At 34.4% G+C, this 23130-nt stretch overlaps 2 protein-coding genes across 8 annotated transcripts; both read right to left on the reverse strand.

Annotated features, from left to right (window-relative positions):
• Window positions 1–276: 276 nt before the first annotated feature.
• On the reverse strand, window positions 277–12535 carry LOC108326001 (uncharacterized). Of its 6 annotated transcripts, none has more exons than XM_017559199.2 (9): window positions 12370–12523; window positions 11086–11813; window positions 6452–10175; window positions 4890–5139; window positions 4551–4757; window positions 2257–2430; window positions 1084–1272; window positions 872–985; window positions 277–746 (listed from the first exon to the last, which is right to left on the reverse strand). In XM_017559199.2, exons 2-9 carry the CDS (start codon window positions 11747–11749, stop codon window positions 447–449), a joined length of 5622 nt encoding a protein of 1873 aa, XP_017414688.1. In that variant the 5' UTR covers window positions 11750–11813; window positions 12370–12523; the 3' UTR covers window positions 277–446. The 6 variants fall into 6 exon arrangements, with proteins under 6 accessions (XP_017414688.1, XP_017414686.1, XP_017414687.1 ...); XM_017559197.2 differs by having other exon boundaries at window positions 12312–12523; XM_017559198.2 differs by having other exon boundaries at window positions 12278–12523.
• Window positions 12536–18245: 5710 nt separating this feature from the next.
• LOC108326628 (protein TRIGALACTOSYLDIACYLGLYCEROL 1, chloroplastic) lies at window positions 18246–20685 on the reverse strand. Of its 2 annotated transcripts, none has more exons than XM_017560229.2 (4): window positions 20485–20685; window positions 19778–19835; window positions 19467–19537; window positions 18246–19368 (listed from the first exon to the last, which is right to left on the reverse strand). In XM_017560229.2, exons 3-4 carry the CDS (start codon window positions 19511–19513, stop codon window positions 18345–18347), a joined length of 1071 nt encoding a protein of 356 aa, XP_017415718.1. In that variant the 5' UTR covers window positions 19514–19537; window positions 19778–19835; window positions 20485–20685; the 3' UTR covers window positions 18246–18344. The 2 variants fall into 2 exon arrangements, with proteins under 2 accessions (XP_017415718.1, XP_017415720.1); XM_017560231.2 differs by having other exon boundaries at window positions 20421–20685.
• Between the last annotated feature and the right edge of the window lie 2445 nt (window positions 20686–23130).

Raw genomic sequence — 23130 nt, forward strand, 5'->3', positions numbered from 1 at the left:
TATTCCCTAAACGCAGTAGTTACACTTGCATATCAACTCGATCTTCTTCTACCTATTTCTTCATTATATCCATTGATTTAAAAATTTATAAGTACAGTTTTGCTTGTATTTACACAATTTGTAAGTTCGGCAATGAAACTCTAAAGTCCTCTAAAATACATTCGTCAATTTGGAGGAATCAGATTTCATATCTGTATCCATCAAACTGGAGTAATATTTTACTATCCCAGACCAGGTAAGAACTTCTCATAGGAGGATGTCCTGGAAGAAAACATCTATATGAAAATGACTGTAACTTTCTTGCAACTTTTAAGGGTAAAAAAGTATAAGATTACAAGGACAATACTTTTATTTTAAAAACAAAGGGACAATATTCTGGGCTAAATGAAAAATGTGTATTATATACAAGGAAACAAACATTGATAGGAACACAGAGTCATCATTGACTATTCACTACTCTTCCACGCTTCCCGCAAGAGCTCATATCGTACAACCTTACGGCCTCCCTTAATTAGTGCAGTCGATGGTTCATCCATGCCAAGTGCAGAAAGTGGTGAATCCAACTCATCAAGTTCATCATCACTGGTATATAATTTTTTGAGAGCAAATGACCCACGTCTTAGTGAAGTTTTGGTTCCCGCTTCTTGTAGCATGCCTAGAATTGAAGAAGCTGGAAGTGGTGCATAGAACGTGGGACCAGCAGAACATGGCAAGCTTGTAATAGCTCCTACATCATCCTCAATATCCTAAAATAACAAAATCCAATAAAACAAAAAGACATGGAAATTAGAATGTTGAAATTTCAATAATCCATTCCTACACCATACTTATTGCTTGTTATTTTCACCAAGCATGCTAAAAATAAACCAACCTCACTGTTCAGGGCATCGAAAACAGCATCCGGGATAGGGCCTGGGGAGAATTCATCAGGAACAAAATTGTTGACAACTCGTTTAATCAATGAAATACCAAATCTAGGGCAAACCTGCAGAATTGTTTGCATGATACGTTTATAATTAGTTTCGCAAAGCATTAACAATGAAAGAAGAAAGACCAATCAACAATAAAGAAGTTTGATCCAACCTCTTTTCTCGTAGACCCATCTGCAAGCATGTCCAAGGGAAGCATCATCAAATCGCTTAAGGCATTGAGGAGAAGGAAAGGTTTGAAGGATGATTCACATTTGGGTTCATCGTTTTCATTGGTAACTTCGCAAGATTCACTATCATCAATGCTAAATAAATCTGAAAGCCATCTTGACCAGTCACCAATCTGAGTACAGATAATAAAAAGTTATCCGAGGGAACAAACATCACATATCCTTCATAGAATTGCAACAAAACTTATTTTATTAAGGTTGGCTATATGGATATTGGGCTCTATCAAGAACCAGTTTTTCAGTAGAACCATTTACAGGAGGGTATTTCTAAATGGTTTCTCAAGTTTTCTTAGGTCTTTCTCCACTCTTTTGATTGGACTAACTTACTTCCATTTGATACACTTTCCTAACTGAAGCATTATATTCAAAACTAAGCCAGTTTCCATCAACTTTCTCATTAGATACATTCTCTCCTACTCTTTCTTTTCTTGTATGCACTCATCCACCTCAGCATGCTTATTTCTGCTACATTCGTGTTTTTTTTATTAGCATTTCATTACTCAGCATGTGCTTGCATCACTGATTTTACAAATAATAGAATTTATTCAATTTAGGGCCATCATGCAACAAATTTACAAGTACAATGTATACATTAAAATTGAGAAGACATGTTTTAAGATGAGGGGCTGCCAGGAAAAAGAAATTTCATAATTCTAATTACTAAAGCATCCAAATTCAAAATTCAAAATCTTTGAATTTTTAGAAGTCTTTAAAGGGGTTGATGAATTGAAAATATACAGGGAACATCAAATTTATTTCTTGTGGTGAACTGCGTGTATTGGAGGAAAATTTCTGACCTAAAAGAAGTAAAAACTTTAGAGTTTGTCTCTAATATCCACTGTATGTTACAGCAGCATTTGTTTATTAAGATTCAACAACTAATAGGATTATATCTGTTTTCTAAATACTTGTACTAAAACATCATAAAATACTTAACATCTTTTATCAGCGAGTAAACTTTCTCAAAGTCTCAGTAAAGCACATTGCTGTGTTACAGAGGAAGCAAGCCTTACAGATGAAAAATATATAAAGATTATGATCAACTAAGTGTCTTTTGAAAGAAAGAAGGCATAGGACAAAAAAGTTTCATAACTCACAGCATTCTTCAGTTGTGCACCAGCCGCAAAACCTGATTTCCCAGCTGGAATTGGAAGAACCTTAGAATCACTAATGGGGTCAGATACAGGATCCATGGGCATCTCCTCAGCGGATTCCCGAAGAATAGCATTGAACATAGCGAAATCAAGTCTACTAACCAATTGCTCCATCACCTACAACCACAAAAACAGTCCTATTTCAATCAGGCAGCCTTTTATTTTATTTCTTGCATTCTCAAGATAGGAATCAATAGACACAATATTACCATTCAGAGAAAACAATAACATGTACATCCATACAACCGGGAACTATTCAACAATAAACAACCGATATAAATAATTCTACAAACAAAAAGTATTAACAAGAAGTAAATAACAATGAATGAACAGATGGAAGAGGCCAATGTTTCCAAACTGTCAAGAATCAAATCAACCCAAAAGCAGCACAAAATGGTTTTCATCCGACATAGAATTTAGGTGGGAAAGAGAAAGAAACAAAAAGGACAGAGAGGGTAAAGGGGGAGAAGAATGGGATAGAGAGAAAGAGTACAGTGACGGAGAGATCACAGAGACTATGCACAGCACTTCTATTCCAGCCTGTCTTAAATATCTTTATTTATAGGAAATTAGCCAACAACTATGAAATCTTAGCTAACTAACATTCTTTTCTGACATACAAATCAATTTATTATGAAGAAAGGCCATGGTGATGATTGCAGTCATGGCCACATGGTGAAAGAGGAGGGTCCTTTCCAAGTCAGGAACCAAATCAACCAGATCTTAGGATCAGGTGTTGGCCCAAAAATGATTTCTACCCATCCCCTACGTAACTAACAATAAGAAACTAGTCCAAGTCTGGAACCAAATCAGGCAGAAGCTTAGGATCATGTTTGTTTTAGCTTTTAATTTATGTATACTAGCACCTTCACAAGAACATTAACAACACCACCCTTGGGGTTCTAAAAATTAAGAGAATTAAAAGAACAAATGATTTTGTTACTGTTGAATATAGTGAAAAACTATATATGGGATTAATCTCTCTTGTGTTAAATACACATAGGGTTCTCTATTTATAATAGAAGAAATATGGGTTAAGCCCAAAATACAAATAAGAAATAATAACAAACTAACTAAAAGATAAAAGATATAATATATTTAACACTCCCCCTCAAGCTGTGCATACAAATTGTATGTACAAAAGCTTGTTACTAATATAATCCATAAAGACTTAGTGAAAATATCTACTTCTACACTCGAGTGACACCAAATTGCTAATGATTTGCAAGACGACATAGAAGACAAAATACCAACCCAAAAGACTCCCCCTGAGCAACAAATCTGGGAGGTTGCTCCATGTAAATCTCTTCTTGCAAATCACCGTTGAAGAATGCTACCAGTGGATAAAGATGTAATTGTTGAAGAGCCACCATGGCTATAAATAAACTAACAAGAACCATCTTTTCCATGGGAAAAAAGCATATATAGATGGGTCAAACACAATGATGACAAAAAAATGATGTCAGAAGAGACACCAGCGGAAGAAGCCATGGATGAATAAGAGAGAGAAACCATAAAAAATCCAAAATTCTCCAATCAAGACACCTGAAAAAGAAAAAAGAGCAACCTCGATGCTCTAAACAACTACCAAACATGCCACAATGCACAACGAAAAAGGGAGCAAATCCATAACTTTAAAAGGAACTCCGATGAAGGCGTCGTTAAAGGCATGGTAGTCGCCTGACCAAGACGATGAAAACAATGTGATCATCAGTCGAAACTAGAACTCCGGTAGTGATAGCGGTAGACGATGGCACCGCCGGCGGCAGTAGATGGCGCCGCCACCGGCAGCGGTGGATGTAGTGGCAGAGGCACGAGAAACTTTTTCTTCAAAAAAGAACCTTAAGCTCTAGATACCATGTTGAATATAGTGAAAAACTATATATGGGATTAATCTCTCTTGTGTTAAATACACATAGGGTTCTCTATTTATAATAGAAGAAATATGGGTTAAGCCCAAAATAAAAATAAGAAATAATAACAAACTAACTAAAAGATAAAAGATAAAGATAAAAGATATAATATATCTAACAGTTACTTTAAATAGATAAATACCCCCTTACCACTACTTCCAACATTTCCAGATAAGGTAGTGAAAAAGACACCCAGCTATATGTTTTGTCATATTATATAAGCTACATATACATCTACACCCATACATATGTATAAAAAAAATGAATATCCTGAAATCCAGCATTCAATACATTGCATATAGAAATATCAACTTTAAATTGTACCAATCTAGCTATCACAGCCAAGCAGCCACACTCATGAAAACCAGTCCGAAGAGGACAAAGCCTTTCACATGCATCCTTGAAAGCTCTTTTCCATAAATAAATAGAAAAATTTCCTTGATCTTGATCACCCACACGGGTTCTTCTTTCATCTGCTTTCTTAGAATTAGTGCTTTTTGCAACTCCAGATTGCATGTATGGTGTAAGAGTCTGGGGACAGCAAACATAAAAAAATATCAGGAAAATGTAAGAGGGATTTTAGTTTAAAATCAAAGTTAAGAGTGGAGATAAGAAGCAAAATAAGAAGAAATAGAAGGAGAAGATGAATGGTTTGGATTCAACCTGCCACCAGACAGACTCAACAATTCGAGAGAATATCCACGCTTCAACCTTTTCTAATGCAATTAAAAATGTTTTTGGATTCTCCCAGCTATGAAATTGTTTTTCTATGTTGCCATTTTCTTTACGAAGAGTGTTGCCAACTGCATCACATTCACTGTTGATGCATGAACCATCACCAAAGTGTATATTTTCAACTTCTTTGCTCACAATTGCTCTCAGCAATAATATATTTGAGAACCAAAATGTCAACCTATTCATGGATAAGAAACAGTAAGCTAAGAAATAATATCTAATAAATGATTGTAATAAGTATCCACATATCTTTTTTAAAACTGATGTTAAATAAACCAAACTTCATTAGATAAGCCTTACCCCATTAGTTGGAGTTGGCTACATTAATCAAACAATGCCATTGCATTTAAGAAAAAGCCATATTTTCACTTCACCCAAAAAAATTCTATTTAGCATCATAGATCAATGCTTGCAACCTTGCAAATGCATTTGTCCCAAACGCACTAGGCTCGGTTTTATCCCAAATACACGGGCTTGGTTGCCAGATGCAGAGGTCTCAACTTTGTCCAAGATACACTGGTCTCAGTTGTCCCATATGCATTGACCTCATATGTCCTAAAAGCTAATCTGGCCCTGCCTTCACCTATATATGCACTGACCTTGTTTCTATCCCAAAAATTATTATCAAACTTAGTTTAAAGTTTAACATTTTTGGTCTCCAATAATATTAGTTTGAAGCTTCCAAATTTAGTCATGAGAAGGACTTGCTTTTCTTGCCATGAATTGTTTACCGGGCAGATCATAATTCCAGCTATCTGACTAAGCAATTCTTCTTTCCAACTTCTCCAACATCTTGAGTTTCTTTTCCAACTATTGTCTTAGGTGGAGCTCAATGTTTTATGTTTTTAAGTTTTAATTTGAGGATATGTGAATTGTTTTCTCAACGAACTAAAGCTAAGCAAGCTTCAGTTTGAGAGAGTTAGAAATATAAGAAATATCTCAAGATATTATCTTAGAAATACAATAAATATCCCTTGTAATTTTTTATTTATTTTTATATTTTGATTTGTTTCTTTGTTTAATTAGAATCTTTATAATGATAGGAATGTTTTATTAGAATATTATTTATAGGCATTATCTGTTTTTAAATAAAATGAATTCTATTGGGGGAGTTCATATACACAATTTTCAGCAACTCTTCCATATATTTTTTTCTCTTCCAACAATTTTAATTTAGTTCATTTAGTACATGTTCCTTATTGGAACCTCTGTTGGTCTTACCCTCACAAGACCAAGGCACCTTAGATAAGTCTCAATAATCTCCTCAAATGTAGCTTCCCCAACTTTCTCCTAAATTTATTCACACTTCAATTGACAAAAAAAATAAAAATAAAAATTGGGCATTCTCACTATGCAAGTAGTCTTAGGCTCAGCTTTTTCCAACAAAATTTCTGTACTTTAGAATCATAAAACAAGATCTTCAGTTATTCCTGAACATTGTATGTTATTTCAGCATAATTAAGAAAATAACGAAATCAAGTTTTGTATACCTTGGAACGTCATTTCCACATGCTTTAGAAACCAAAACAAATCCCGAGACAGCACTCTGGGCTGCACTAGCTATTGTAGCAGGAGACCCAACTCTACAAGCGTGGAAATAGAATCTAGAAAGGCGCCGAGCAGGTGCATGGACCTTGTTTGACGAGCTACCATGTTCAGCAATAACTGAGTACATTGAAACTTCGAGAGCAGCAGCTTCCCTCAGCTCTTCTCGTAGCCTTTCAACTTCAGCCTTCAATTCAGTTTTATTGCTAAGAAACTTGCCACTTGTATTAATGTCTTCATGGCATGCGGTATAAACAGGAAAATCATTCAAAGTATTAATTTCCTCTGCCTGATTAAGGGTCTGATTGCTGATTTGCTCATAATTCTCAGCAGATTGTAGAGGAATTTCTACATTTTCCCCATCTCCGATTTTGTCACTCATCAATCTTGGGTGTTCATGTGGTTTCTTGTTTAGAAGAATAATACTATTTAGACTCCCTTTCTTCGCGGAATCATCATTGGAAAAAGTATTGAGCTCATTTTCTAAAGGTTCATTCCTCTCAATGAACTGTCTTTGTCCTTTTTCATGTGGTTTCTCGTTTAGAATAGTACTACCTAAATTCCCTTTCTTCAAAGAATCATCATCGGAAAAATTATTGAGCTTATTTTCTAAAGGTTCATTCTTCTCAATAAGTTGTTTTTGTCCTTTCCCACGTGGTTCCTCATTTAGAAGAGTAGTACTACATAAATTCCCTTTCTTGATAGAATCATCATTGTAGAACTTATTGAGCTCATTTTCTAAAAGTTCATTCCTCTCAGTAAACTGTCTTTGTCCTTTCCCATGTGGCTTCTCGTTTAGAAGAGCAGTACTATTCAAATTCATAGAATCATCATTGGAAAAATTGTTGAGCTCATTTTCTAAAGGTTCATTCTTCTCAGTAAGCTGTTTTTGTCCCTTCCCATGTGGTTCCTCATTTAGGAGAGTAGTACTACTTAAATTCCTTTCCATCAATGAATCATCATTGGAAAAATTATTGAGCTCATTTTCTAAAGGCTCATTACTCTCAGTGAACTGTTTTTGTCCTTCGCCAAGTTGTTTCTCACTTAGAAGAGCAATACTATTCAAATTCCCCTTCTTCATAGAATAATCATCGGAAAAATTATTGAGTTCATTTTCTAAAGGTTCATTCTTCTCAGTAAGCTGTTTTTGTCCCTTCCCATGTGGTTCCTCGTTTAGAAAAGTAGTACTACTTGAATTCACTTTCTTGGTAGAATCATCATTACAAGGCTTATTGAGCTCATTTTCTAAAAGTTCATTCCTCACAGTAAACGGTCTTTGTCCTCTCCCATGTGGTTTCTCGTTTAGAAGAGTAGTACTATTCAAATTCTCTTCCTTCAAAGAATCATCAACAGAAACATTATTGAGCTCATTTTCTAAAGGTTCATTCCTCTCAGTAAACTGTCTTTGTCCTATCCCATCTGGTTTCTCGTTTAGAAGAGAAGTACCGCTCAAATTCCCTTTCTTAGTAGAATCATCATTGGAAAACTTATCGAGCTCATTTTCTGAAAGTTCATTCCTCACAGGAAACTGTCTTTGTCCTTTCCCATGTGGTTTCTCGTTTAGAAGAGTAGTACTATTCAAATTCTCTTTCTTCATAGAATCATCAATGGAAACATTATTGAGCTCATTTTCTAAAGGTTCATTACTCTCAGTAAATTGTCTTTGGCCTTTCCCATGTGGTTTCTCGTTTAGAAGAGTGGTACTACTTAAATTCCCTTTCTTCATAGAATCATCATTGGAAACCTTATTGAGCTCATTTTCTAAAGGTTCATTCCTTTCAGTAAACTGTCTTTGTCCTTTTCCATGTGGTTTCTTGTGAGTAATACTTTTTAAATTTCCTTTCTTCATAGAATCATCATTGGAAACATTATTGAGCTCATTTTCTAAAGGTTCATTCCTCTTAGTAAACTGTCTTTGCCCTTTCCCAAGTGGTTTCTCCTTTAGAAGAGTAGTATTACTTAAATTCCCTTTCTTCGTAGAATCATCATTGGAAAACTTATTGAGCCCGTTTTCTAAAGGTTCATTCCTCTCATTAAACTGTTTTTGTCCTGTCCCCTGTGGTTTCTCGTTTAGAAGCGTAGTACTACTAAAATTCCCTTTCTTCATAGAATCATCATTGGAAAACTTATTGAGCTCATTTTCTAAACGTTCATTCCTCTCAATAAACTGTCTTTGTCCTTTCTTATGTGGTTTCTCGTTTAGAAGAGTATCACTACTTAAATTCCCTTTCTTCATAGAATCATCATTGGAAAAATTATTGAGCTCATTTTCTGAAGTCTCGTTCTCCTCACTAGACTGATTTTGTCCTTTCCCATGTGGTTTCTCGTTTAGAAGAGTAGTGTTAATCAAATTCCCTTTCTCCGTAGAATCATCATTGGAAAAGTTATTGAGCTCATTTTTTAAAGGCTCATTCTTCTCAGTAGACTGGTTTTGTCCTTTCCCATGCGATTTCTCGTTTAGAAGAGTAGTGCTAATCAAATTTCCTTTCTTCGTAGAATCATCATTAGAAAAATTATTGATCTCATTTTGTGAAGTTTCATTCTTCTCAGTAAATTTTCTTTGCCCTTTCCCTGGTGGTTTCTCGTTTAGAGCAGTAGTACCATTCAAATTCCATTTGTACGTGGAATCCTCTTCGGAAAAAATATTGGGCTTATCATCTAAAGGTTCATTCCTTTCAGTAAACTGTCTTTGTCCTTTCCCACGTGGTTTCTCGTTTAGAAGAGTAGTACTATTTAAATTCCCTTTCTTCATAGCATCATCATCATGGGGAAAATTGTTGAGCTCATTTTCTAAAGGTTCATTCCTCTCGGTAATCTGTCTTTGTTCTTTTCCATTTGGTTTCTCGATTGGAAGAGTAGTATTATTTAAATTTCCTTTCTTCATAGAATCATCATTGGAAAAATTACCGAGCTCATTTTCTGAAGGCTCGTTCTTCTCAGTAAACTGTCTTTGTGCTTTCCCATCTGGTTTCTCGTTTAGAAGAGTAGTGCTAATCAAATTCTCTTTCTTTGTAGAATCATCATTGGAAAAATTATTGAGCTCATTTTCTAGAGGTTCATTCTTCTCAGCAAGCTGTTTTTGTCCTTTCCTATGTGGTTCCTCATTTGAAAGAGTAATACTACTGAAATTTTCTTGCTTGGTAGAATCATCATTGCGGAACTTATTTAAAAGTTCATTCCTCTCCATAAACTGTTTTTGTTCTTTTCTTTGCTCCTCCATTTTTTCTTTGGCCTCCATAACCCCAACATCTGAAATACTGATAACTTTCTCAACAGCTTCTTTATTAAGTCTCTGATCTCTTGTGTCATCTTCTTTAATCACACTGTTCTCTTGAGTTACTTGAGAATTGAAAGGCCTTTCAAAGTTTGTTTGTATACTCGGTGAAATGCATGAAGCAGAAGATTGTTGAATATTTTCTTGAATTTCACAAATTGGATCAGAAAGTTTGACAGTTTCCACAGAAATTTTAGGCAATGAAGGGCGGCCATAGGCAGCATTTCCCATGTCTGATCCAAGAATTGTAGATGAAGGGGGAGATTTGATGCCATTGAACTGTGTGGGCGCTTCACTCCTTGTGTTTCCAACTAAGCTAGAAGTAGAACTTTCTGCGGATAGAACAAAATTTCCATGAGAGCCTTCTGCTCCTCCTTCCCTGATTTTGATACCGCCTGATATCAAATGGCAACAGGCTGTTAATATGGCAGAACTAGACAATTGTGTAGCTATATAGATTATTATTGGTCTGGAGATCAGATAATCAATAGTAAAATTGCGTCACCAGTAATACATCAGTATGGTTCTATCTACTTCTTTCACTATAGGTATGTTTCAATGAACTTCTTCAAGAACACTAACAGGAAACAGAAATAAAATAAGGTTTTCTATAAACTAAAATTAACTAACGCATATGTTTAAAATAAGCTTTTAAAGAAGCTAATATGATAGATCATTCAAAAATTAACTTAGCCATATATTTTATCTATAAAAGAGAGTATATTTAGTTTTTCCTTATTATTTTATCGAAAAAGACCCTATATCTATCTGCTTAACATCACATGTCAATACATTTAGAGTTCAAATGCTTGATCACCGTATGCAGAAATAAATTAACAGTTAAAAATCATAGAGGTAATTGATATACAAAATGTGTCATGAGCCAGCAAAATTAGTTTAATAATGTCATCTCATATCCTGAATATAGTAAGATCAAAACAACATGAATTGCAGTAGCACACTGCATACTAATGCATGTATGCATACCAATTAACAATTAAACACAATAACGATGTGATGTATGTGATTAATGTATATGGGCATACCGAAAGTAAAGAGGAATACAATCTATTAATACCAGAACAAATGGTTAAGCATCATAGCGATCTTTTGCTAGGAAAAATCCACTCAATAAGGTCTAAGCAGGAATGAGGTTAATTATTGCCAAATCATAACAATGTCTTGATAATATCCATACTATGTAAACAAATCCCTTCGGAAAAAGGGGTGACGTTTGATATTTTTGCATTAAGCACAATTAGACGAGAAAAAAACTTCAGTACTTTTTCATTTAGAGGGACAAACCTTCAGTAGTCTTGGAAGAAGATCTATTAGTTTGGGAGGTATTTGAAGGGAAGTCATCATTGTCGTCATCATCAGTAAAAGAGGCAATTTCAACATCATCGTCATCTTTCAATGACTGTGTCACCGATTCACTTCCTTCCTTGTCTAGTGACAACCCTTTTGAATAGCTGCTGCTTGGTGATGAGCTAGAACATTCTGTATCCAATGGCTGAATACTAACATAAAGAAATGGCTGTGAAGAATGCTTGGAGCTCTTCTTGCAGTTCAATAGAATGCGTAAGGCTTTAGTTTCCTTAATAATTCCAAAATCTGCAAAGTTTATTGAGGCTGATCCCAATAGTTGGCTCTTTGTTGTCTTGTCATACAAGTTAAACTCTAAGTAGTTCTTCTGAAAACTTTCACGGTGTTTGCTTTTCTTGGATGCTTCTCTCCACATAACAACTGAAAGCCTGAAAGATTCATTAAATTCGATGTTTTCAATGCCAGCAGTGGTGGATGCTAGAGACCCAGAAGTTTTATCACCATTTTCCCACTGCAGTAATACCGTTTGCACAGATCTCAGTGATTGTGAAGGGGGCCAAGGCTTGATCTCCTGAACATGGATTACGTAGTGAACTTGGACTGAGACAGTTTTTCTACTCTTTGTTCTTATTCCCAGTACCATCTTCACAAAATAATAATACCACTGCTACTCTGGGCAGTTATGCTGCTCACTCGAAACGATGAACCTAAAACAGAACAAAAATTAGAAAACAAATGAGATGTTCCAAAACATTCTAGAGATATTTGCCTGTCATAGTACCTAACAAAGGGGCAAACAACACATGATGCCAAGAACAAAAAACATTGCTAAAGTCAATACGCAATGCTTATTGAAGATATATTCCTTAACACCCCCAAACAAGAGGGAAAAAAAGCAGAGTGAAACTATTTTTAATTCTTCTTCTTTTCCTTACCAATAAAGATAACACGGATAAAATATTGACACCATTGAAAAATTATTTAAGGTAAGAGACAAAAGCTAAGCAGGGGAATGATGTAAGAAAGAAGAAAACAGATATCCAGATTCTAGAGGAAAGAGCATATGCATGCAAATGGAAGCAAAAAAGCAGAAAACAACACTTAAAATTTGACGAAGCTCAACTCAGCTATAAGCAAAGTGATAAAAAAGAAACAAGTGTTGGGAAATTACGTAATGATAGAAAATAATCAGCAATTAAACAAACCAGTTAATTAATTAATGCAATTCAAACCCAGAACGACGGATGACAGAAATATGCTAACTTGGAATGATATGAACAAAAGATGACCAATAACATGGCCCAATAGAGCTGATAGACGGTGGGACCCATTTGAAAAAAAAAATGAAAAGGGAATTGGTGGGTATAATGGGAGAGGAAAGTGATTTGTGATTGATTATTCAATTGATTGCAATGAAAGGGGTCAAAGGTTGAAACTGAGAGGCTAAGAAAAGGAAAAGTAGAATTGAAGGAAATACCAGAACTGAAAAAGAAAAAGCGGGTCCCACGCATTGAGGAACTACTTATAATAATTTTCTTTTCATTTTTTACTATATTAATTATTTTAACCTATTTTTTTCAACATAACTTTATTATATAATTTAAATTTATGTGAAAAAACTCAATTTCTCGTTTATTTTTATATTTTTCCAGGATAATACCATTTTTACCAACTAAAGTATGACGTGTTTTGATTTACCCTAAATAGTGTCGGGGTAGTTAGGGTATCCATGTTACCATGCTACTTTTTTATGCATATATATATATATATATATATATATATTTCATAATAAAATATTTAACAGATGTATTGAGTGCCGGCTTGTTTGCAATTTAGTTGCGCTGGCACATCATTAGGTAAAACGCGTACCGTTCTTTTTAGGCAGAGTTAGTCGTTTAGATTTCGGAAAATAAAAACAAATGGGTAATTAGTAAGCATTTCTTAAGAGTTTAGTATTTTATGAGGGATTATGATACTGTGGATGAGATGGACTTTGTTTAATTTTATTATCATTAATGATGGATTTCACACTCGCATTTGTCTCCTATATAGTAAGTATTTCTTAAGAGATTGATGTTTAATCTAATAGCAAGTTAAAAAAGAAGGTGGATGGGTAATTTGTTTATGAATTAGCGATCAAACAACCTAAACATGGACAATTCTTACGGATTTTGAAGAGTTGAGTGGGTGGAATTAAGTTTAACCCGTTTAATTGCTAACTACTTCACGATCAGTTTGACCTTTCCAATTAATATTTCTAGAATTATGGTTCTCTTGTAAGGATTGTAAGAAGATTTTGAAATTTGTATTGCTCAAGACTTTACCATTTCTTATGTTACAAATAGAATTGGATTTCATGGAGATTGTCAGAATAGACTTTTATGGAGATTACCAGTATTGGATTTCATAACATCTTTTATTATTATTATTTTTGTTAAATATGTTTTTAGTTCCTCAACTATCATGCGATTTTAGATTTAATCATTCTTTCAAACTTTGGTACACTTTGATCCTTGTCCTTAAGAAAACTATAATTTTTCGTCCTCCAAAATCAACGTCGTTAAAATTAGGCTGAGTTGGTTAATGTTTGGCCACTTCTGATAACATGTTTCATGGTAACATTGTGTCACGTTGTTGTTTTTCAATAGAAACTAAGAATAAGGGTTTATTAACTTGAACCCAATGTGATATGTGAGATCCAAAGTGTGTTCTGTATGCAATTGGGCAAAGAGATGAAATCATCATTTAAGGTTGAAAGAAAGCGGAAGAGTAAAAGGTTGGATTTGGTCTTCTTCGGGATGTAAGTTGATTTTTGTTTTTCATGGGAATGGAGGGATGGATTGGGGATATAGGATTTTGGTGGGAATAGAGGAAACTAAGTTGATTTAGGTTATTTACTTTTGAAATCATTGTTGTAGTGAAATGAAAGGTGACAGTGGAGGATTTGGTTGCATGCGAAGGAGCATTGGTTTGGGAATGTCGTAAACATGTGGATCCTCTCCTCGGTTAGCAACATCAAAAATTTGTAGTTGTGGGAAAAGATTGTTGTTGTTGAAGGCAACTACATTGAAGAAAAGAGGAAGACTATTTCTGAAATGTAGAAATTAGGGAGTTTTAAACAAAACACGCTCATTTGTATAAACATGATTGTTGTCATTTAAAATCAAACAGTTTGAAGAACTTTACAAGTTTATGATATAAGTTGATGCTTTAGTCCCATCCAACTCCACCTTTTATTAAGAAATGCAAACAAATATAACATTCTAAGTAATGACCAAATCTGCAACTTGAATGCTCCAATTGGACTTCACAACACCATTGAAATCAGCCAACACAATCACTAAACAGAATAGTCACTCCACCAATTTTTGGTTTTTAGAAGTGATTTTGTGCACAAGTGATTCTGACACTTTACTAACCATTTGAACATTTTCAAATCATCAAAATACACTTGTTTAAACTCAATTTCTACTCAAAAAAGAACTGCACCTCAAATTCACTTTTTAAGTTCCCAAAATCACTAAAAATGAGGGTTTTAACATACTAATTTACACACAGGTCAATCTGACTTCAATTGAATTATTGTAACAATTTTAAGACATTAAATTAGACTTGTTTAAACTGATAAACATCACAAAAATCACTACAGCACAAAAAATTGATCTAAGTGCAGAATAGTATAGTAAACCATGATTTTTGAGCCAAAATTGGAAGTTGCAAGGTGATTTTCTGTAACAATATGATTTTAAGTCATTTTAGAGTTTGAACACATTTAAAATCACTAAACAAAGTTGCTGGAGTAATCAATTTTCAGTTAGAGCCAATGTTGAGCAAAATTGAGTTTCAAACCACTAATTTCAAGCCGTTTTGCTGTTGCAAGAGTTGAAAATTAAGTGCAGATTTTGAATGGTAGCATTTATATTCTGTGTGACACTTTAAACAAATCTAAAATGATGTTTTAAAACTGCTAGCAAGATTCAATTCATGACATGTTGGTCTAAGTGCAGAATAGTATAGTAAAACATGATTTTTGAACCAAAATTCAAAGTTGTAAGGTGATTTTTTGTAACAGTCATTTCAGAGTTTGAACACATTTAAAATCACTAAACCAAGTTGCTGAAGTGATCAATTTTGAGTTAGAGCCAGTGTTGAGAAAAATTGAGTTTCAAACCACCAAATGCAGCAACCACTACACTCACAAGAAGCGCTCAAGCAAATTGGTCAAAACAAAACTAACTCACAAATTGTAATCGCGATTTTGGATTTACATTCAAGATAAAAGTTACTTACAAACCTTAATCTTCATTCGCGTAAAAAAATTCCTAATTTAACTAAGTTAGGAACCCTAATTTGCTTCAACTAAATTACTCACTGACCACATGACATCAAACATGTCATGAAACGTTGCAAATGTTAGCCATTACAGATAATCATCAGACGTGGCCAGACGTTAGCCAGCTCAGCTTAATTTTAACAATGTTGATTTTGGAGAACGACAAATTATAATTTATTTAAGGACAATGATCAAAGTGTACTAAAGTTTGAAAGATGGACTAAATCTAAAATTGCATGATAATTGAAGGACTAAAATCATATTTAACTCTTTTTCTTCATGACGCTACAACTTGTTGGATGATTTCATAAAATAATAAACATGACAAAGAGTTAAAGTTCATGATTTGTGCATTGTTATGTCTCTTCAAAGAATTTCAATTATTGTTTGTTGTAATTAATAATTTGATTTTAAATCTATGATTTGTTTTTATTCTATATTTTTAAATAAAGTAAATATAATCTCTTCCATTAAATAAAACTAATGATGTTAATAGGGATAATTTGTTAGTCCAAATCATACCACCGTGACAACAACCACCACCCCCACCCTCCTCCCCTCCTAGTAATGCATCCTATCTGCTTCTGCAAAACTATTTGCAGGACTTTTGCTGCCATATCAACCTTTTTCCTTTTCAATTGAACTAGACCCCTCAATTATCACAATCACTTACATCGTGAAACAAAATTCATTGTGCTCAAAAGATAAATTAAATTAACCTCCTCTCTTTTCCTCAATTATATGCAGTCCTAATTGCAAAAAGAATGAAACAGTTTCCACAGTTCTGTAGTCCCAAATGGAGGGAAGCATTCAGAAAGATATAGATAGATATTTTCCCAGTTGCAGGAAAATAATTTCCAATAGAAGTACAGAAAATACCGTCCACTCAATTTCACCAATTTCTACAAATTTGAGTCCTCACAACATGAAAGGTGAAAACTTTATCTCATTAGACCATACAGTTCATGTTTTGGTTGTCAAAGTTCTCCTCACAATCTCCTCAGTGCTTGTAAAAGGGAAACTACAAGATGAAAAAGAAATGTCCCAAAAAGCTTAATCCCTTGGCAGTCCAACTTGAAAGAAAACCTTGATGAGTTTCACTTACAAAACCACATAATAACTTGTATGTCAACAGCCACAAACAATGCAAATAAAGAGAGCGCGCAATTATCTAGCACACTCTTACAGTGGATACAAAACAAGCAGAGGAACAATGCAAAGGTGTCTGTCTCAATGGAAGGAGAGACACTGATAAGAGAAAAATATGGGGAAGGAGGGGGTTCAAGAACAATGCCATCGGTAGGAGAGGAGGGTGGGTGGTGGTGGGTGCTGTCACGGTGGTGGTGGTGGGCGTCCGGCTATGGTGGTGGTGGCGGGTGTCATCAGGATGGTGGGATTGTGTCGCCAAAAAAGCATGGGTTGGAGAGGAAAAATAGAATTTGAACTTACACATGGTCACATTTTATAACATCTTTAATGCTAAAGGACCACATTGACTCTATTTAAAAAATATAAAGACTGTGTAAAAAATATAAGGACTCCGTAAAAAAATATATAAGAATAAAAATGAATCATAAACTTAAAATAAAAATCAAATTACTAATTAAGTCATCATTATTTTGACAGTTATTGTCAAACAACTTTATCCAAATAAACCGTTGATTCCAAAACCAAACCATGGTGATGCAGTGGTCATTATCACTATTCATTAATGAAATCCACGATTTACTAACACAAAATTGCCCCAATGAAAAGAATAGAACACAAATTTCACCATTGCTCAGATGATTTCTCAGGCTTAGTTGAGTAATAATAGCTACAAAATATAAGATGATTGAGATATGAAAGTTTCGATTTACTTAGACTCACCTATATTTCCAAGTCAGAGGCACTGATTGCCTCATTTCAATTCTTTCTATACACTGGTACATTTTATACCCTACAATTATAGGGAAAACTCATCACAACTATAAATAAAAATAAATTACATAGTTCAAAGGCAAACAAATCAGGAATCATGAATTCATGACTAAGCATATTTCCTTGCATAGCTGAGAATCATAACCAAGCACAGTGACAGGGCTGGTAGAGAGAGGTTTGGGCACAATGGGTAGTTTATGCTTCACAATTACAGAACACAGTCAAGTTGCTTTATCTACAGAACCAACCTCACCAAGTGCAAGAAGGCCCGGTGATTGTTATTATTGTCAATATATATGTTCAACTTAAATTTTCCACAAAGAACTCTAGGACATCATAGAATTGAAATCATAATATAGTGCATATTATATTTCAAAAACAACTCCAAAAGATGATATTCCCGTGTAAACACAATTCAAGCATACCATGCAACACTAATCTTGAAGCAAAATACTTCATTAAGAACGGAATGTTACACGAATCAAAGCTAAGAAGAAATGAAAGAAACATGCTAAAATTATGAAAATAATTCTATTCCACATTTAAGTAGTGAGAAATTCAAGGCCCTAATCACAGAGTCAAGAAGGATCCATTTGAAATCCATCATCAAATGATCTAAAGAGTGGTAACTTAATTCCATTTTGTTCCATCCCATTTAAATGCTCAACACTGGATGTCCAAACATCAGCTGGATCATAACATCATAACATCATGGCCTCTTTATCATTTCATTGTAGCTTACAAGAATTATTAAAATAATACACATTCAAAGGAAAAACAAACGTCTTTACCATGTTTGAAGGAAACGCAATTGTAGAAAAGATATATAAAAATAATACTGGCAAACCATAACTTACCTAGAAAAGAACAAGACTAATGCACCTGATTCAAATTCTAAAAATTTTATCACACCTTTTATAGAAAAGTCATACCATTCACTTTGTACAAAAGAGAAAAACCAAATTGCAGAGACAACATTAGTTGCCTAAATGCAATTCTTTAGCTGATCTCCTGCTCCTTGGAAGAAACAACAAGAAAGAGCAAAATCGGCGATGAAGATGCCTACTAGAGAAATAACCACAGCTGACGTTGTTGATTCCCCAACACCTTTAGCACCTCCCAAAGTTGTAACTCCCCACGCACAACTCACAATAGATATGATAGCACCAAAAACCTGTGACTTGATCATTGCACTAATAATATCCCATGATCTGAGAGCCCGCTGAGCTGAATCCAGGATAATGTTGATGCTCACCCCATAAACACCATCAGCAAGAATGGCACTAGATGCCAACCCTAATGTAAAACACAATAGGGTCAAAAGAGGTAGGGCAATACAAGTGGCTATCACTCTTGGTGTCACCAGGTAATCAACAGGGTCTGAACCAAGAACTCTCAATGTATCAGTTTGCTCAGAAACCTGCATAGTTCCTAACTCTGCTGCAAAAGCACTTCCAATGCGCCCTGCAACCACAATTGCTGTAACCACAGGACTTAACTCCCTTGAGAAAGCCAGAGCTAAAACCCCACCTACAGACCTGTTCAATCCTAACCTTGTGAACTCTCTTACAAATTGAATTGTGAAGGCCATGCCCACAAAAGCCGAAGTTAAAAGACACACCCCAACTGATCTTGGACCAACTCTCTCCAGTTGTTGAAGAGTGTTCCTCCAATGAATCTTTCCCTTTAGAGTTTTGACAATCACCTGCCCTGCCAGGATTAAAACTGATAACCCCCTCCACAGATACCTTGGAGGTGACCAATTGCTGAGAAATGCTGGTGATGAGCCATTTGGAGCATGGTTTGTGTTCATTTCATCACCTACCGTAGAAGCAGATGGATGGCTGTCATCTGTGTTATGAAGCACAAACAATCTTTTTGGTTTTATGGGGCCAGGAGAATTATAAATTTGAGGTCTCCCATTGAATTCACATTTCCGATCCCATTGAGAGGGAAACGGTGCACAGAATTTCACCTTATATTTATTCTTCCCATTTGCACTGATGTTTCTGCAACAACATATTGTTCCATTGTACGTTCAATATACATTAATTTTAGAAAACAGAAAATTATATAATAAAAATCAAGGGAAAAGGTAAGTATAAACCTGCAAGAGAAACAGATTAAAGGATGACTATACGATGTTGTTTGCATGGTGAGATCCTTGACTAACAGACTCTGTTTGAATTTGAGGTCATCCAGTCCAATTTCATACATTAGAGAAAAGATCGAAGCATAACATTGTCAAGTATTCATACTGATAGTTGGCACTAAATAGTTTTCACGAAGCAAACTGCCGTTTCTTTGTGAAAATTAACTACATATATGCATTGTACATAAAGAAATTCTACAGAAGTCTCTGATGTAGAAGAATGAAATTATCTGAAATTCTTATGTACATAAATCAATTTCATTTACCTAGAATGATTTCTTTTGGTGCCCTATAGTAAGAAATGGTTAGAGCCTTGAACCTCTCCTGCCAGTCGCAATATATGATATGTTATTTTAGGTAAATATAACACAAAACAAAAAAGCAAACAAACAACTAAGGAGCCGCCAAAAAACGATTTCAACATTGCAATTCACCTAAATTCTGGTTCTCGTAATTGTTCGGTTCTCAATATTTTTTTTTACAATTCTGATCCCAATGAAATAATCTTAAATTGCAACCAAAAATATTTTCATAAAATAATTAAAATAACCAATGATTGAACGACTACACAAGCATAGGCTGGAGCAACACCACTTACGATTTTGATGAACTAATTCAAACTCTTTGCGCTTGCACTTAACAACAATTCAGAGTAAACATGTCGTTTAGAAGTAATAGAGAGGAATAAAATCACATTTTCATATAATAATAACTAGCTGAATCTCCCAGAGAAAAAGTACGAGTCAAAAGAATGCAATACAGGGGGTTCACCAGCTAAACCCTAACATGGATCAACCGGTTTGAGTAGGGATCAGAAATGAACTTGAGTTTTCCACATGGAATTAATTATTAAGTAATAAATTTACAAAAAAAAAAGTAAAATAAAAAGTATATGGAGGCGAATCCTACAGATTTTGAGACGGAAACAGAGGGAATCATAAACAGAAATGGAATTGAAGAATAGAAGATGCACCGGAGATTGAAAAATGACGGCTTGAAGTGGTTCGCAGCGAGTGAGTCACCGACTACAAATTAGAAAAAAAACTAAAGCTTTAGGAAATCAACGAATCCAACGTTGCTTTGTAGTTAGGCAACTCAGCCATAGGGATTTTGATTTCGGCGTACCATCTGAGTTATTAAGATATCGAAAATAGGAACTTTTTTCATTTTTTGCACTTGAGGACGGTAATTAGCAATAGATTATTATTCAGTTGTATATTTATAAAAAAATGAAATTTTAAACAAACAAGTTTATAACTTACATTTATACTAAAAATAATAATTTCGAATATATATATTTATATTTAGTTTTTCAAAATAAACATATGTACTGAAAACAATAAAACAATTTAATTTGTATATAATTTAAGTTATTTAAAAATTCCACATTGTGTTTTCACGCATTATTATCTATATTTTTTTCTAAAGAAAAAAAATAATTATTTTACACAGTACATCTTTATTGGGTTGGTTTATTTGACTATTTAACTCAACTGGAATGTGGATTAAGTTTTAACTTAACTCAAACTAATTCATCATGATAGGGATTGTACAGTAATATGAACTATAGTCCCTCCCATGGTACGTTTTATTTATACTGGTTTCACATTTAATATGTGAAAAGTAGATAGGAATAACTTGACTGGTCCTACATTTGGCATATGAAAAGTGAATCGAAGTATCTTGTCCCATGTAAAAAATTGTGGGTTAATTTTAATTGTTCTCTTCACATGATAATTAGTTTACATGTCTGCAAGCCAACGCACAAAATATCTAAAAAATTTAGGTATAAATGTTGCAGTAATAATTTTTTGGTTTAATTTCTAGTTTGATTTTTAATTTCATTTGAATTTTCAAAAAAGACATATAATTATTAGTTTTTCCAATCTAATCCTTTAGTTTTTTAAAAATATCAAATTTAGCTATTTTTTTAATTTGGTTGCTAGTTTTCTGCTTGACCATGGTGGTTTAAGAAAAATAAATATAAGATCTCTATCAAACTCCAGAAAATGATATTTTAAAAGTGGTGGTAGTCTAAAAATAGTGAGACTCAATTATTTTAATATTAAACGATTTTATTATAAATAATTTTGTTATAAACGAGTTTCATTATTTTAAAAACGTATCATCTTTCTAGAAACTACTTTTCTAGAGTTCTCTACCATCTCTCTAACCTTTCTCACTCTTGGATCATCTATTCGACGATCAGGAAGTGCCTAGACAATCCTTGCATCAAGGGAAATAATCTCTACCGATCAATTTCTTGTTTTAAGCCGGGTTTCCTAGAGTTACCTTGCGGTGCAAGCATCGAATGTAGTTTTCTAGAGCTGGGCGGTATGTCTCTCAGGTAAGGGAAGCTAGGAAATTTCTTTAATTTGTCTAATTTCTTGTGTATGTTTATGAAAAAGATGATCCTTGAGTTATTTGAATTGAAATGATGTTTTGTGGTATATGAACAATATGTGAATTGATGATTTTGAATGTAATTGCATGAATTGATATTCTGGACTGTTTTGAATTATGAATTGATCAGTTTTGGTGGTATAAAAGGTTGGGAATCTGTGAGAGGAAAGTTGTACTGAGGTTGATTGATTATGAATGGTAGTAGTTTGTCTTTGTTTAAGTCATTATGAGGAAGTGGAGTAGTGAAAATGAGATTTTGAAGCTGTTGTTTTGGTCTATTGGGATAGCTTTGGTAAGTCAAGTGTGACTTGTTTCAGTCATCAAAATGGTCAAAAACATGTTCAAAGTGGTAGATTGTGATTTGGGTCCTTAAGTTGATAAATTTGATGTTCTATAGTAGGAATTGATCCATAAACACTTTAGATTGATGTTAGGAAGGTTTAGAATCGTTTAGTCAAGTATAATTAGGTATATAACACAATTTAGGAGTGTTAGAAGTTGGGAAAAATATAGTTAGAATTGGTAAACTTGGGTGGAGTTGCTTAATTTTGTAGAATTCGTGTTGCAGAATTATGTAGGCTCCTTTGCGAATGGATTCGCACAGTGAATGGTCTTGGTGAGTTGTTCTGTGTTTGAGTAACTCGCACAGCGAGAGGGTGCGATGTGCAAATGGTTATGGGGTTTGCTCTCTGTTTGATGATTCGCACAACGAATCATTTAGCTGAGCGACTAGAGGTGGTCTGGGGTCATTGTCAAATTAATTCGAATAGCGAAAGGTGGCGCATAGCGAGTGTTCGGGGGGTCTGGACCACTGTTTAGACTTTCGTATACGAATTTGGGACGTTATGCGAGGGGTTGGGGTCTAATATCACTGGGAGTTTTATTCGCACAGCGAGATGAGTCGCTGTGCGAGAAATCTCTGGATTCGCTATGCGAGACTGAGCGAATAGTCCAGGTTTTAGTTCACTCTTTTCTTTTTAGTCTTAAGTTGATCTGAATGACTTGTTGACTGCAATATGAAGTATGTTTGAGTTTGTCTTACAGTATATGATTGATTACGTTATGAGTTATGTTCCAAAGTCAAAGTATGTGATTTTAAATTATGGTTGATGGACGTAATTCCATCATCCTCAAGGAGAGGGTATATAGTGGTGCCCTATGTTGTGATCCAAAGTGAATTCTCTCGTTGAGGCCCTATGTAAGTCTAGAATGATTG

The sequence above is a fragment of the Vigna angularis genome, chromosome 3 (assembly GCF_016808095.1).
Source record: "Vigna angularis cultivar LongXiaoDou No.4 chromosome 3, ASM1680809v1, whole genome shotgun sequence".
Lineage (NCBI taxonomy): Eukaryota > Viridiplantae > Streptophyta > Magnoliopsida > Fabales > Fabaceae > Vigna > Vigna angularis.